This window comes from Oratosquilla oratoria, chromosome 6 (assembly GCF_046742065.1).
Source record: "Oratosquilla oratoria isolate Oo_2021 chromosome 6, ASM4674206v1, whole genome shotgun sequence".
Lineage (NCBI taxonomy): Eukaryota > Metazoa > Arthropoda > Malacostraca > Stomatopoda > Squillidae > Oratosquilla > Oratosquilla oratoria.
Genome location: NC_134782.1, coordinates 7030159 through 7045158, shown reverse-complemented (window position 1 = coordinate 7045158; position 15000 = coordinate 7030159). Strand labels below are relative to the sequence as shown.

Genomic DNA, 15000 nt, shown 5'->3' with positions numbered 1-15000 from the left:
ACCCAAGAGACTCTCTTGGGTCTATAGGCAGTGGTTCAAATCCTCTGCGCGACGGTCATGGAGATTGTAACATAAATCTAGATTTAGTAATAACATAACGGTTTTACGGGAAGACGAAGGGAGGGAGGGAAACACTAGAAGGTCCTTAACAAGGTGGCTACGATTAAGTGACACCACCACTCGAACGATTCTCGACTTTGGTCTCAGGAGCCAGTGTTATGATCTGCTGTTGGTTCTCCTGGTTCTTAGATCCACTGGTTGTTGGCTTGGGTTTGTGTCAGTACCCAGTTTCTGGTTCCTACCCAGGCATTGTTACAAGGCAAAGTCGACGACTAGTGGATTTAAGGTCCAATCAATCCACCAATAGATCACAGTACCAACTCTTGGGGAAGACAAAAGTCGAAACCGGTCGAGTGGTGTGTTACTCTCCTAATAAAGCCTCTTCCAGAGTTCCATGTCCCCCCGCCCCCATGGCCTTCCTCTACCTTTATATAACGAAATTTGATGGAGATAATTTTTAGTATAAATGGATTCTTCCACTGATAAATATCCATACATACATACATATGCATGTGTGTGTGTGTGTGTGTGTGTGTGTGTGTGTAAGTGTGTGTGTGTGTGTGTAAGTGTGTGTGTGTGTGTGTAAGTGTGTGTGTGTGTGTGTGAATAATACTAGGAACAGCTTAGACACGACTGGCGCTTCAGAAGGTGGGTCTTGCACGGTAACCAAATTCCAGCTCAAACGCGATTCACAACAGCCAAACATATCCGTTTCCTATTTCATCGAATCCGGGGCTGTCGCATGAAAGGATCCAGTATGTGGTTGGTGAAGTCTTCCTCTTGGGATCATGGAGTTCTTTTTTTATTTTGAAGAATAACGCTGGAGAAACTCGTCATGGGATAATGACTACATAAGTCTTGCACACACACACACACACACACACACACACACACACACACACACACACACACACACACACACACACACACACACACACACACACACACACACACACACACACACACACACACACACACACACACACACACACACACACACACACACAAACACGACTCGGTGGCGCAGTTGGTAGAGTCTCCGACTGCCACTACGGCGGTCCGGGCTGCCCAGGGCTGCCCAGGGCTGAAAAAAATTTCAGTATCGCTGCGCTTCGAGTCGTTACTCCAACTCTCGTGGGCGGGGAGTTGGGTGTGTGTGTGCGTGTAAGGTCACAGCTTTATCCATAGATCGGTCATACGAGCTCTGAGCTCTCTTCCGGGAGGGAAATAGCTGTCGATCACGAGTCCAACACGTGATCCAAAGACCATGGTGAAGACCATGGTGAATACACACACACACACACACACACACACACACACACACACACACACACACACACACACACACACACCAAACGGGCCATGTGGCTTTACTCAAACACACTCGATCTTTAGTAGATAGGAGCAAACCTGCACCAGCAACAGATGGGCGCAAACCTTGCCCGGCACACTGAGCAATGTGCAGTAATACTGCAGTAATTATTCCAGCCCCATAGGTCCCTTTTATCTTTCCAAAAGGGGGCAACCAACCCCTTCTTCACGCCAGAAGAAATAGTATCGAACTGCAAGACGCCAGACAACATTACATGAAACCACGGATCCTCAACTTCGGCTTTTAGCAACTCCGCGCTGATGTTGCAGATGCCAGCCGCCTCTTCAGCTTTCAACTTGTCTCTCTAATTTCAGTCAAAGAGGGCAGGATTTCATCTCTCGGTGGATCGGCAGTCTTCATCCAAAAACCAGCCAGGGGAAGCTAGCCACTGGTGGCATGGGGTGTCCAGCCAAGTACAACTGTTCGAAATACTTGGCCCAGCCAAATCTGCACCAATCCATGTCTGATACGGAGTGCCCATCATCTATTCAGACAGTGGTTATCTGGTTCACAGAATTGGAGAAGAGTTTCTTCTGTGATCGGTAAACAAATCTGAGGTCATTTGTATTTAGATGGTTTTTGGCATCCTCAACAATTCCCCTGACATACCACAGTACCGGGATATCGCTTAATCTCCAGGACTCCCGTGTCCTGGCCCTACAGGGATACCATCCATGGTAAACATGTGGGTTAGTGACCTACAATGGGTTCAGATGGCTAATGACTTGGGGAACTCATGTTTCCTTTGGGTACTCTATTTCTGTTCCATCTGGATGTTGACCGTGCAACAGATATTACTTGGTGATATAATACCAAAAGGTAATATGCTTATACATATGTATAACCAATCAACTTGTAACTCCGAAATTCATTTACTAGAGACCCACAGTAAAAGGAATTAGACCCTGGCCACTGGGTCAGCTCACAGGTCATTCAATTAAAAGTATTCTGAGTTGTCTAGGGTAGTTGTGGTTCTGTGTAAGACTGCGTCTATATTTGGTGCCCGGTGACAAATCACTTCGTGTTGGTACATATATACATATAAGTACATGCATACTATCACATACATGTATACAAATATACATGTACACATATACATATATATATATATATATATGCAAATACATATATACATATATTGTACATACGAGTATAGTGAATGTTGCCTCCAGTTTCAATGCCTGGAAACCAGCAGTGGGTAATAGCGGTACCCGGGTTTTCCTGTGATTCTCTCTGGAGAGAAATGTTGGAGTGTTGTCTGTGTTGTGTGAGAGGGGGTCTGTTTCTGTGTCACCGGCTGATAGTAATAGGAGGTACGAAGCAGCTGCCGGATGTCAGCTCTCCTTACGTGAGAAGGTGGAGGAAATACAGATGAAGTTGACAGAGATCTCGGGTTCGGTCCGGAGACCGAGTGTCAGCCCTTTGGAGCTGCACCTCCAGACAGAGGTATTCTGGAGATGGGCAGCAAGGAGATGGTTCTCTCTGATACGCGCCTCATAGGACCACTACCACTCAGATTTTTTTTTTTTTTTTTACTGAAAGCACAATATTTTGACTTCAATATTTCAACTATCAGCAACCCAAAATACAGGTCATTTGACCGTTCACATTTGGAATATGATCTATATGGTCCCCGATTCTTATCAATGTCAATGACGGAAAGGACATAGTGATAAAAAAAGGGGGGGGGAGGGACATGATATAGGCAAAGAATACTATCCAATGTAACAAATAATAGCCTCAATTTTTCAAGTTGTGAGTTTGATGAAATAAATAGGTGGACACAAATCCACTAATGGCAGAGTTAATGAATGGACAAATCTTCTCGTACAAGTTGTCTCATGTATAAGGATTCAAACTATCAAAATTAAGTTGGATAAAAACATGAACAATATTTTGAAATGTTTATCAACAAGTTAACTCGTTCATTTGGTTACTTACCTATTTATGTGTTTATCTGTTTGTAATTACTTGTCTAAATTTTCTGTTTACTTAGACTGATTTAGATATATTTGTTCAGTATCCGACCTCAAAATGGACAGCAAGGTGCTCTGTTGGCCACGCTTTGCCATTTAAATTCATTATAAACAAAGTAACTGATGTTAAGAAGTGGCAAGTATTCATGGTTGGGTATTGACGGCTTTCTCTTGCAGGTTGACCTGGTATATCAAACTTAATCCTTTGGTTTTTGTGTCACTTACAGTATTGTTAGTCAAGTTAATGTTAAGTGTCGTGCATGGTCGAATGTAGAAGCGGTGGAAGCATTGCAACGTAGTGGATTACACCCTAACATGACATGCGGCCCCTTCCCCACAACCCATGCAGGCCCAGGTTAGTCGGTCAGCTATATTTTCTGTTGGAATTTCGTGGGTGTATGGTTAGACGGTTCATGTGAGTCTGACGTTTAGGATATACCAGGCACAACTTACATGGCCAGTTAGATTCATCATTCGTTAAAGTGATTTCAAAGAAAAAAAAAAGTTTTAACAGAAAGTTGAATGAGATACAATTGACGTGTGTGGGCATTTTTTGAACTCGCGCTTGTGGCTGGGATGATTGTACTCAAGGCTGTCTAGTGCTCTCCTGTAGCTGGTGATGAGCTCTCATGTTCATGTCAAATGGTGCGTGTGATGAGAGGCTTTATCTTCTCGTTAAACCTGCAGTGTCAATTGTTTAACGAGTTCGAAAAAATGCCCCAAGTATGTACGATGACAACTGCTATTCTGAGAAAATTTTTGCAACAAGTCAATCTGATCATTGGTTTTGTTTCAGTGGGGTCAGGTTTGGCTCGTCTGTCTGTCAATAGGTGTAGTTCACAGCTGTTTTTGTTCACAGTGTTGGGAAGCCATGCAAGGTACATCCCTAGCATGGACGATGACAACTGCTACACTGACAGAATTTGTAGAATGAGTCAATCTAATCATTGGTTTTGTTTCAGTGGAGTCAGGTTTGGCTTGTCTGTCTGTCAGCAGGTGTAGTGCACAGCTTTTGGTGTTGGGAAGCCATGCAGGGTATCTGTGAGGGCCTCCGCGTGTGTGTCCTAGACTCCTCCAAAGCACCAAACCTCGGGATGAAGCCCTGTACGTTAATGGTAGCTCCTGCTGTTGCTGCAGTTGGGGTCCACGAGTGATTATGGTTTGGCAAAGGCGTGGATGGATGCATGGTGGGTGTGTTGGCTGGTTGCAGGAATGGCCAGGTTTCCTTGAAGAGTACCTGCTGAAAAGGGTGTCCTGACCACTGAAGCGCATCTGGGCACGTTATAGATCCAGTCACAATGTTTGGCCTCGTGGTTCCAGACGAGTCCCCCGGAGCATTGCTGGACCGTCAGCTTCCCGGCAGAACACACAATGTAGGTCGTACACTGAGGACCCTGTAAAATCTGGCCCTCACGGCATCTCGTATCCGGTTCATCACTATCTAGTTCCTCCACCTCCGCCTCCTCCTCCGGATCTGGGGACGTGGGCTTCGGTATGATGATTTCGCCCTCCGGGTCACGGGTGGTGAAGATCGATTCTGTTGGGCCAAGCTGCCATCAAATACCAGCAAGAACATGACAAATCTGTCCTTTGTCTGTGTCTTCTATCCCCTCCGAGGCCTAATGGAGTTTCCAATTACGCGCTTCGCTTTTTTTTTTTCTTTGGGCCAATAAATTTTGAATTTAATCCTACCGGATTTCGATGCCTGTTCTTCGTCCGCGGTCAGCCATGAGCCCCAAATCCTCTGGGGCAACTTAGCGCTAGACCTTGCTGGATGTAGAACGAGCTTCCGGGCCTACCTGTCTGTATGGTTTGTCCTGGTACACTTCCGAAACTCTGTAGGGATTGTCTTTATACTTTCATACCACACTACCGCAGTACAAAGTCATGACACCCATAATTAGGGAGACAATAACACTTCTGTCACAACGCGATGTCCCACTAAAGCCTAATCTATGATCTACTAATAAGAGTTATCAAGTGTTAGCTAACATGCAAGTCTTGATGTGAAAGATGATTTAGTGCATGATAAATTAAATGTCACGTGAACCGACCAGGAGTTGTCATACGTTTTAGCTGCTGCTGCTGTTGATCTGTCGCCCTGACTACACAGCACTACTAATTTCTTGCTAAATGCGTACCTAAAATACTATGAATATTTCTACATATTCTACTAATTCTTTCGAAAGATACTCCTATTATTCTCTAAGTTTGGAATGGGGAGAAATAAGAAAATTAGATAAAAGAAACTTACTGGTGCTACACTTGGCTAGATTTGGCCAGTCACAGATCTTGAGCATTTTGTTCCAATGGAGCCCGTTTGGACAAGACGCTTGGGTCCATTTTCCCCCATAGCATCGCTGGAACTTCTCGCAAACACCGAAGACCTCCTTCGAAGCTCCTTCCTCGCATCTCTCGGAGACGGGTTCTGGTTTCGAAGGTGGTCGTGTAGGCTCAGTACTCCACCAAGGTGGTTGTGTCACTTTACTAGTACTGGTAGTGGTAGTCGTCCACCACCAGTTCTGGGGCCTAGTGGATCTCTGAGTGGTGGGTCTTTGTGTTGTTACGAATGATGGAGTGGCTGGAGTAGGCAAAGGCGGCGGTGCTTGAGTGGCGCCTGGTTGTGTTCCATGAAGATCGAGATCAAGAGAGCACGAGGGTGGGTTGCAGTGATGATCAGTGTCATTCAGAGGGTTGCCGTGGTGGTGCGCACGTTGTAAAGACAGCGGTCCGCAGTTGCAACAGGAGGTTGACAATGGCGTTGTCAGGTAAGGAAGAAGTTACACATAAAATGAGACGATGAATAGAAAGGGAGCCAAATCTTCCTGCTTGACCTCGTTCTGGACCAAATACGTCTTCATATATATCATCTAAATTTTCTTTTCCTGTTGAAAGCTATAACTATATTTGCAAATTTCTCCATGATGCAGAACGAACATAATTAGCGAAGAAAGAGGTGAAGCAGGTAGCTTTTGGTACAATTTCATTATAAAAGCATTTTGTGCGAGAGCAGACTTGTGAAAAAAATCATGCAGAATAAATTAGTTGAATTAACGAGTATACTTACCGGCGACACATTTGGCATTGACTGGCCAGTCACAGATTTTTGTTTTGTCATTCCAGTGAAGTCCTGGCGTACACTTGACCACGACAAGCTTATTACGAGAGCACCTGCAAGAAAAGGTCTGTGGTGATGGCATCCGGAAGATCGAGCAGCTGTTGTAGTACAGCCACCTCTCCACTTTATATTGGATTATTGCACATTACAACGAAGAAGGCATGCCAGCAGGAGAGCTTTCGATTCACTGCGAGATCGGATGCAGAAAAAGAGGTAAACAGATTGGTATATCGTTATAGTGTTTCTTACCTAAGGAAGGTCTTGCAGTCGCTTGGGTTCGGGAAATATTCGCCTGCTCTGCAAGGCTGGCCGGGCCTCTTGCCACCTCCAGGTGACGGAGGAGGGGCTGCGGTGGTACCCACTGTCGGTCTGGTCGGTCTGGGCGGTCTGGGCACTGGGGTTGTTCGGCGTGTGGTCGTGCGCCTTGTGGTCGTGGGCATTGGTGTAGTGGTGGTGGGTCTTGTTGTGGTGGTCAGAGTTGTAGAAGTCGTTGTTGTTGTTCTGGTCGGCGGTTTCCACCACCAAGTGGTCGTCCTCGGGGTTGTAGTTGTCGGGCGAGGAACCCACCAGGGAGAAGTTGTTCTTCTGGTGGTAGCACGCGTTGTTCTTGGGGTTGTCGTCGTGGGCCGAGATGTGGTCGTGGACCGAGATGTGGACGGGCGCTTTCCAGTGGTCGGCCACGGCCTTCGGGTTGTGGTTGAGGTTTCCCATGGGTACAGTGGCGAGCTCGTCGGTTTGGTCACCTTGCCCGGGTTGTATCCTGTGGTCATTTCGATCGGGGCCGGCGTGACGGGCGGAGGTGGTCTGGCACAGTTACCACCACCTGGTCGAGGAGGAGCTGCGGCAACAGTCCGGAGAACACGATTGATGGCCCTCAGGAGAGGCATGGGTTCGAGGCAGCACTTGTTCATAAAGTCGTCCAAGTCCATAGACCAGACCATAGCGCCTCCTAGCCCTTTGGTCTTGATGTACTCCGCCTTTTTAGTGACAGACGCGGGATCGTCGAAGCTGATCCACTGGTTTCCTTTGTAGGCAAAGGGGCCCACCTTCCCCAGGGAGTCGACGGCTTTGGTCCAGCCTGACGATCGAACTGCATAGGAAAAGATATGACATCTATTTAGTGGATCGGCTTGGTTGAGGGAATAGCAGTGGGTAAAGGGACAGAATAATGTGAGAGTTTGACAAAGCAATGAATGAAACTGGAAGAGGCAATTGGATCTGCACACAGGAGACCTCTTTTCTCAAAAAGAGTCCTCGAGAAATCCTCTTGCTGAACTTTTGGTTTTGATACACGCAGGACCTAATGTTCAACACTTCAATGCACACGATGTTAAAAACAGTGGTACAAGTCCTTTGATTTCCAAAATAAAAATTTTGACCTAAAGATGACTTGAAGACCCTATTCAGGGGGGTTTGCTTACAAACTCAAATGTCATACCCGATAGGAATTAGCTTATAACATTATACGACCAGTAATCATTACAAGACAAAAAAGTAAAATGTAGCACTGACCTTTCTCGCAAATCTCGAAGTACGCCATCATTCCAGCCTGCAAGGTGATTGGCCCAGCCTCCCCAGGGCCCACGACAGGTGCGTTGAGGCCGTTGTTTGAGGGGTTTGCGAGCTGGAAGGTCTGCCCGTAGAAGGGAATGCCGAAGATAAGCTTGCTAGGATCAGCACCTTTCTTAATCCAGTAACTGATGGCGAAGTCAGAGTTCTGGCTGTCGTAGCGATCTCCCTGCCGGAAGAAGAGCGGCGCCACATGCCCGGTTTGCTTTTCCCAGAAGCCATGGAAGTCGTAGGTCATGACGTTGATGAAGTCCAAGTAGCGGTTCAGTACCGGGACGTCGTACGACCGCTCGATGAGGCCGCGGCCGGCCGAGACAGACGCCGACAGGAGGAAAGGAGGGTTGTGGCTGACGAAGGACTGGCTCAGCTCCTGAAGAAGACAGGTAATGAAGTGGGTCAGGTCGTCGGTATCCATAGAGTGGAAGGCTTACAAACTACTTTCAATATCTTCAGTGCATTGATTGCTATCTGTCGTCTCGGTAACCGGAAGGCTTTCCCGACCATGTGCACACATCTGATGAACATTAATGAAGTCCTAGGAAAAAGAAAATCTTCAGAACTCACCTTAATAAGAGCAGCAAATCCAGCTTTCTCCGCCCGAGTTCCTCTCGAACAGTCCACTTGCCAGCACACTGGGTACTGCCAATCCAAGTTGAGGCCATCGAATTTATACGCATTCAAGAGTTTGGTAATGTGATCTACGAACCTGAAAGGACGACGCAAGAGAGGTTGCTCTTAAAAATTGGACTCAAATATCTCAGAAAAAAATAATAATAGGTACCAAATATACGAACAAGTGATCTCGTGGGACTGTCAAGTGAGCTGTAAAGTTGTAAGTTGGTGGGGTAGGATATATACATACATACATACATATATATATATATATATATATATATATATATATATACATTATATATATATATATATATATATATATATATATATATACATATATACAAATGTCTGTGTGTGTGTGTGAGTGTTTGAGAGCACACAAGCATGCATATATGAATCATATCGAGTAAAAGGAACCTACTTTGCTCGAGCCTTCGGGTCGGTAACAAGTCTGGCGTACTTGTCGCTGCTGGAGTCGGTCCAACCGCCGAGGGACAAAAGCACCTTCAAGTTCGGCTGTCGCGACCTCAGGGTTAAAACTCTTCTGACGAATTCTGAAAGGCGAATTCCAGGAGGACTGGGTTAGTGTCCAGTTCCTGTTATTCTTATTTTTTTCAATGTTTACATCACTTAATGATGTTCTTGACTCGTCTTAATGTTTCTAAATTTTCGTAGGCTTAAGTTTCTAGAAAAATTAATAAATTTTTTGACAACTCTTTGGATACAATTTTCTATTCTTGAATGAGACCTCAGCCTCTAAATAAATAAATATATATATATATATATATATGTATGTATGTATATATATATATAATATATATATATACATATATATGTATATATATGTAGATATGTATATATATAATATATATATATACATATATATATATGTATATATATATGTATGTATATATGTATATATATATATAGTGTATACGTATTCGAAGTCTGAGTTCGAATGTTCTTCGTAGCTCCTCACTCACCTTGGTCGAAGTCGAGGAACGTGTCGTGGGAGCGTGTGAGGAGCTCGGTGGAGTCAAGGATGAAGTAATCGTAGAGGATGTGGGTGCAGAGGCTTGGGTCCACGTGCTCTGGCACGTAGTTTCCACCCTCAGGGCGGTAGGTGGCCCAGTTGGTGAAGTGACAGATTACCTTGTAGCCGCCTAGACAGGTCAGAGATTGGGTATCAGGACTAAGAGGAAGTTGTTTGTTGGTGAGGTGTTATACTATTGCGTGTTCATGGAAATTTTTTCATTAATCATCCCAACCAAAAAGGGTTCACATAGAAAAAAAAAAAAAAAAAAATTCTGTCAGTCCTTTGGAGCACATCTACCACCTACACACAAACCTCTTCTTGCACTTTTCCAGGATGAAAAGACATCATGTCCCTCTTTGCACATGCACACACTGGACACCCATCTCCATGAGGATTTAGACTCACCTGCGGATTTGAGGGTGATCACGTCCGTGCTGTCAGATTTGTAGGGAACAGTCTGCACCAGCTGGCTCACGCCGCGCAGACAGAACGCCTCGTCAGGGGACGTGCAAATACCTGGAAGAGGTTCCTCGTTAGGACCCATGGGCTATTACGAAGGCCGTCTCGACTCCTTCAGCACGGCAAACGACGCAGGTCTTAGGTTCTACTCCGGCTAAAGGCACGAGGGTATCCTCCTGCAGCCGAGGGGAACGAATTCACGATCTCCGGGTCGAAGGAGGACCTCGGTCGATCGACGTCTTCGGGTCAGAGTTCGTGTTCTTTCAGTTGGGGTCTCGGCCGGTGAGAACCTCCCTCTGCTCTAGAGGTCGCCCCATCGGCTGAAGGAAATCGTCCTCGTGTCCTCGGCCGGGAAAAAACCCCTTTGGGCTTCGTCACCGTAATGGAGGGGTTTAAAGCCGTACTCCTAAAAATTTTGCCAGTACTGGGGAACGTTTTCTACCACCAGAAGGTAGAATTTATCTACCTTCATTAGCCATGCTTAAGTAAATTACCTGTAGGTTTTATAGATAAGCCAATGAGCCAGATCAACATCTGCAGAAAATCAGGTAAAATTCTGAATTTAGTAGAAAGCGTTCGACAGGGTTGGCAAAAGTTGAGTACGACCCAAAGAGGCACTACAAGCTATTTTTTTTACTAATGTAGTTGGGGGTGAAGTACAAGCAATAAATGTACACAGAATGGTTCATGCACAGGTTAGGTCAGAAATGGAATGTCTTTTCCAGTGCTTCTGAATCAAGAGGGAGGGGTATTTGACAGAAAGTAGTTCATGACACTGAGCCTTGTGCAAGGCACATCAGGCAAGGAAACAGAAAAGAGAAATCTAAGAGATAGATAGATAGATAAATAGATAGATAGAGAGGGGTGGATGGGGAGTATAGCATACATGTCGAGCCAACTAAACAATTAAACACAAAAAAACACTGTCATCTCTATGGCTACACAAGTTCGCTAACTGAACAGGGAATAACATGGGCATAGGCCAGAGTGGTCGTTGCTGCAATGCAAGAACAGATCCGATATTGGTGCAGGCAAAGCATGGCGAAGCTTATCATTATCATTCCGTAGGCAAAGGAAGCACGTCTTCAGGAGGGAGGGAGGAGTTACTTGTGCGGGTTCCTCCCTTTCCATGAACGTCTCCATTCTCTCCCTTAAGGTCTTGGCTCTTTTCAACCTCTCTAGATTGTGTGTATGCAGTGAGAAACACTAGTGATTGGTCTTCAAGAATGCAGGAGTGACTACTAGGAAAGAGAAACTTTTGAAGCAAAGAGCTTTCTTTTAGGTATCTCATTTATATATATATATATATATATATATATATATATATATATATATATATATATATATATATACATATATATATATATTTAGAACTTAGATTTGATAGTTGATTTGCTCGTAGATTGTTCTCCTTTATGTGAATAAGTAAATCTATTCGGATTGAATTCTGAGAGCAGAAGTTAGGGAGGAACCAGGAGAGCGTCTACAGACGCAGTGATGGGAGATCTTCCTTGTGTCACGTTGTCACGTGTGTGTTGCTGTTTCTGTTCCTCATCCTCCGATATGTGTCCGTAAGCTCCTTCCCCTTTACCGTATGACTTGCTGTGGTGACTTCCTTTCCAGTCTCCTTGCTTACCTCTATATACAGCGTGTGTTTACCATGGTTTAAATGCATGATATGGTTTCCCTGTACATAGATCCTGTTTACGGTTCATGGTGATGTTTTTGTTTTTTCTGTACATAGTTCCTGTACACCGGCTACAGCGTATGGCGTGATAGGCTAAGCTGATCAGTTTACCCCTGAGCTCCCTACAAAGCGGCGCAACTTCCTCGCGGGCACTGAAGCTGTGGGGGTTCTGATCCGTGGGCTGGGCGAGTGTGACGAATCGCCTTCGCGGTAAGCGTGTATAGCTGCGCAAAGCTGTATCTCTCCCGAACTTGCTGAAGCCTAAGCCCTTTCCAGCCGGATGGATTACCTGACTTGACGTTGAAGTAGAGGCCGTTCTGACACGAGAAGGCCGTCGAGCGGCCGCCCTTGCACCAGTGGTACATCCGGCAATCGAGCGCATCGCTGTAGAGACCATCAACTTGACACACGACGCGGTCCCCCTCGTTCCTCTGGGCTGTTGTCGTTTCCCAGTCACGCAGAAGGTGAAGGAGCGAAGGAGAGGAAACGTGCAGGAGGACCAAAAAGCTCTTTACAACTCATTTAGTGATGGAAGGAAGGAAGGAAGGAAGGAAGGAAGGTTAGAGGAAGTGGGATCACAAAGTAACTGGAAGGAAGGACTAAATTGCAGAGGCAATAAAAATCTACATATCAAGGATATTGAAGTACATAATAAGTTTTGCCTCGCGTGACACTAAATGAAAACATGCGCGCACACACACACACAGACACACAGACACACACACACACACACACACACACACACACACACACACACACACACAAATACACACCCACACCCACACCCACACACACACACACCCACACACACACACACACATATATATATATATATATATATATATATATATATATATATATATATATATATATATATACATGTACGGGCAGTGTGTGTTTGTGTATGCATGTATGCTTAAATATATAAGTGTGTGTATTTGTGTGTGTGTTTATTTGTGTGTATGTGCACCTACACGCACGTTTTTGTGTACAAGTACATTCATTCATTCAAAAGTAATCTGAAGGCGTTCTATACGGACCCTGATGAGACTGTAAATTGAACTTTTTGCAAGACTTACTCAAAGGCGAATATCCTTCGCCGCACGTGACGTGCTTCTTCCAGTTGCAGATTCGTCTGTTGGTGTCGAAGACCAATTCACCAGCACAGATGAACTTGTAAGCTACGAGCTCATGAGTACATATGTAGTACACAGCACAATCCATCGGGTCACGGAAGTAGCCCGGACCTGAGACGATAAGTAGTTGAGTACTTTAGTACAACGACATTTGGACGTGGTTTGGTTTCTTAAGCTACATGAAGTGAAGCAGGGATAATGGTTGATACTTTAGTCAAGTGTATAAAATGGGCACTGCCTAACTTTTTGATATATTGCATGACGGCCTCTGTCACTATCCACAGGATAGTACAGTCAAGAACCCCCGTCCCTGACAAAAAACCTATGCACTAAGATGAAGGGAGGGGTCACTTACCGCTACAATTGTGCTCCGGTGCTAATCCTGCCTGAGTGGAGGTGGCCATGAGTTCGGTGGTGGTGCTCATTGGCTCGGTGGTGGTGGTCTCCTGCTCAGTTAAGGGTGAGGTAGGAGGAGAAGCTGGGGAGAGGGTGGGTGGGTCATGTTACTGGTGAAGAGGTCTCTTGCAGACCATGCTATCTGTGTATTCGCCAAGTTCTCGAGACTTTGTGTTTGCTCAAGGGAGCGTACGTACATGCGTGGAGGGGGTAAGTATGTGTACCCTGGACTATGGTGTTGGTAGTTTTCACGCGTGACGATAACGTTCACACAAAAAGAGGGAAGGGCTATTTACAACAGCTGGGGGAAAAGGAGAAAGAGGAGGAGACGGAAACCAGAGGTTAGGTTTCCGAGATCCCGCCGAGCCGCCGGCAGAGTTCGGCGCTCCGCAAAGGACTCGGCGAAGGGGAAGGCAGGTGACACGAAACGTGCTCCACCTCAACATCGTCAGGCACCAAACCAAAAATCACAGAAAGGCAGAGAGACAGAAAACGGAAGACGTTCGCACCAGATTAAGAGTGACCCGCACCCGTTTGTACACACGAAACACTCACGCATAACTGCAAATTACATAAAACACCATTCGCAGGCACTCGCAAACCGTGAATGGCTGGATAATAATGCACCATCAGAAAAATTAAGATATGTACATATATATATATTATTATTTCTTTTTTAGAAAATTGTCCTACTTGGCTCCGGTTTCTTCCGGTCTCCACCGGGTCTGGGAGTCGGTGTCGGTGTGGGACTCGGTGCCGGTGTGGGAGGGACTTCTGGTTTCCCGACGCTGACATCTGGTGGCGGTCCTCCAGACTGAATGGGGACGGAGGAACTCAAGAGACTGCGTCGCATGGCGCTGAGGAGGGGCCACTTAGAGCCACACACGCCCACGTTGTCGTCCAGATCGATGGCCCAGATCATGGCACCGCCCATGCCCTTTGACTTCAACAGATCCATCTGTCCGGGCGAAGGGACGGGGGCGGGGGTAAGTAAGTCGGTTATATTCAGTGTGCGAGAGAACCGTTGCCGATGATCCCTGGACTACGAATCTTGGCTATTTATACATCCAATTACAAGTCTGCCTACAAGTCTACTTCCACTCATCCAGGGACCAAGGACGAAAATGGGGGTCTTGCAAGACGGGCGTCAGAGAGGATCATCTCCTTGCATTCGTCTTCAGAACTAGTCAACACACACACTCGTGTGTATGTGTATGTATGTATGTATGTATGTATGTATGTATGTGTGTGTGTGTGTGTGTGTGTATGCGTGTGTGTGTGTGTGTGTTTGCGGGTTTGTGTGTGTGTGTGTGTGTGTGTGTGTGTGTGTGTGTGTGTGTGTGTGTGTGTGTGTGTGTGTGTGTGAGTGTGTGTGTTTGTGTGTGTGCACATAAAGATCAACATACTATGGAGAAAAGATGACAATGAAACTTTATGGCTAGAGCACGGAGCTTCATTCAGAACCAACCTATTTCGACTCTTTGAATAAAGCTCCTTACCTTAAAACTCCACTACCACCTCATCCCTCTTCCACCCACTCCATACATGCATACATCTACCCTCCACCTCTCACGCA

General features: G+C 45.7%; 1 protein-coding gene across 3 annotated transcripts in view; it reads right to left on the bottom strand.

Annotated features, from left to right (window-relative positions):
- LOC143026256 (putative chitinase 10) overlaps positions 1–15000 on the bottom strand; it is a 118032-nt gene that overhangs the window by 27956 nt on the left and 75076 nt on the right. Inside the window, exons 12-24 of one of the 3 annotated variants that reach the window (XM_076186342.1) lie at positions 14118–14382; positions 13384–13506; positions 12972–13139; positions 12182–12328; positions 10152–10262; positions 9694–9873; positions 9132–9264; positions 8660–8801; positions 8039–8465; positions 6776–7616; positions 6476–6579; positions 5663–6025; positions 4646–4945 (exon numbers count right to left, since the gene is read on the bottom strand). In XM_076186342.1, the coding sequence (XP_076042457.1) occupies positions 4646–4945; positions 5663–6025; positions 6476–6579; positions 6776–7616; positions 8039–8465; positions 8660–8801; positions 9132–9264; positions 9694–9873; positions 10152–10262; positions 12182–12328; positions 12972–13139; positions 13384–13506; positions 14118–14382 (3304 nt within the window). The remainder of the gene's footprint in view (positions 1–4645; positions 4946–5662; positions 6026–6475; positions 6580–6775; positions 7617–8038; positions 8466–8659; positions 8802–9131; positions 9265–9693; positions 9874–10151; positions 10263–12181; positions 12329–12971; positions 13140–13383; positions 13507–14117; positions 14383–15000) is intronic. The other 2 variants (XM_076186344.1, XM_076186343.1) reach the window with 2 other exon arrangements.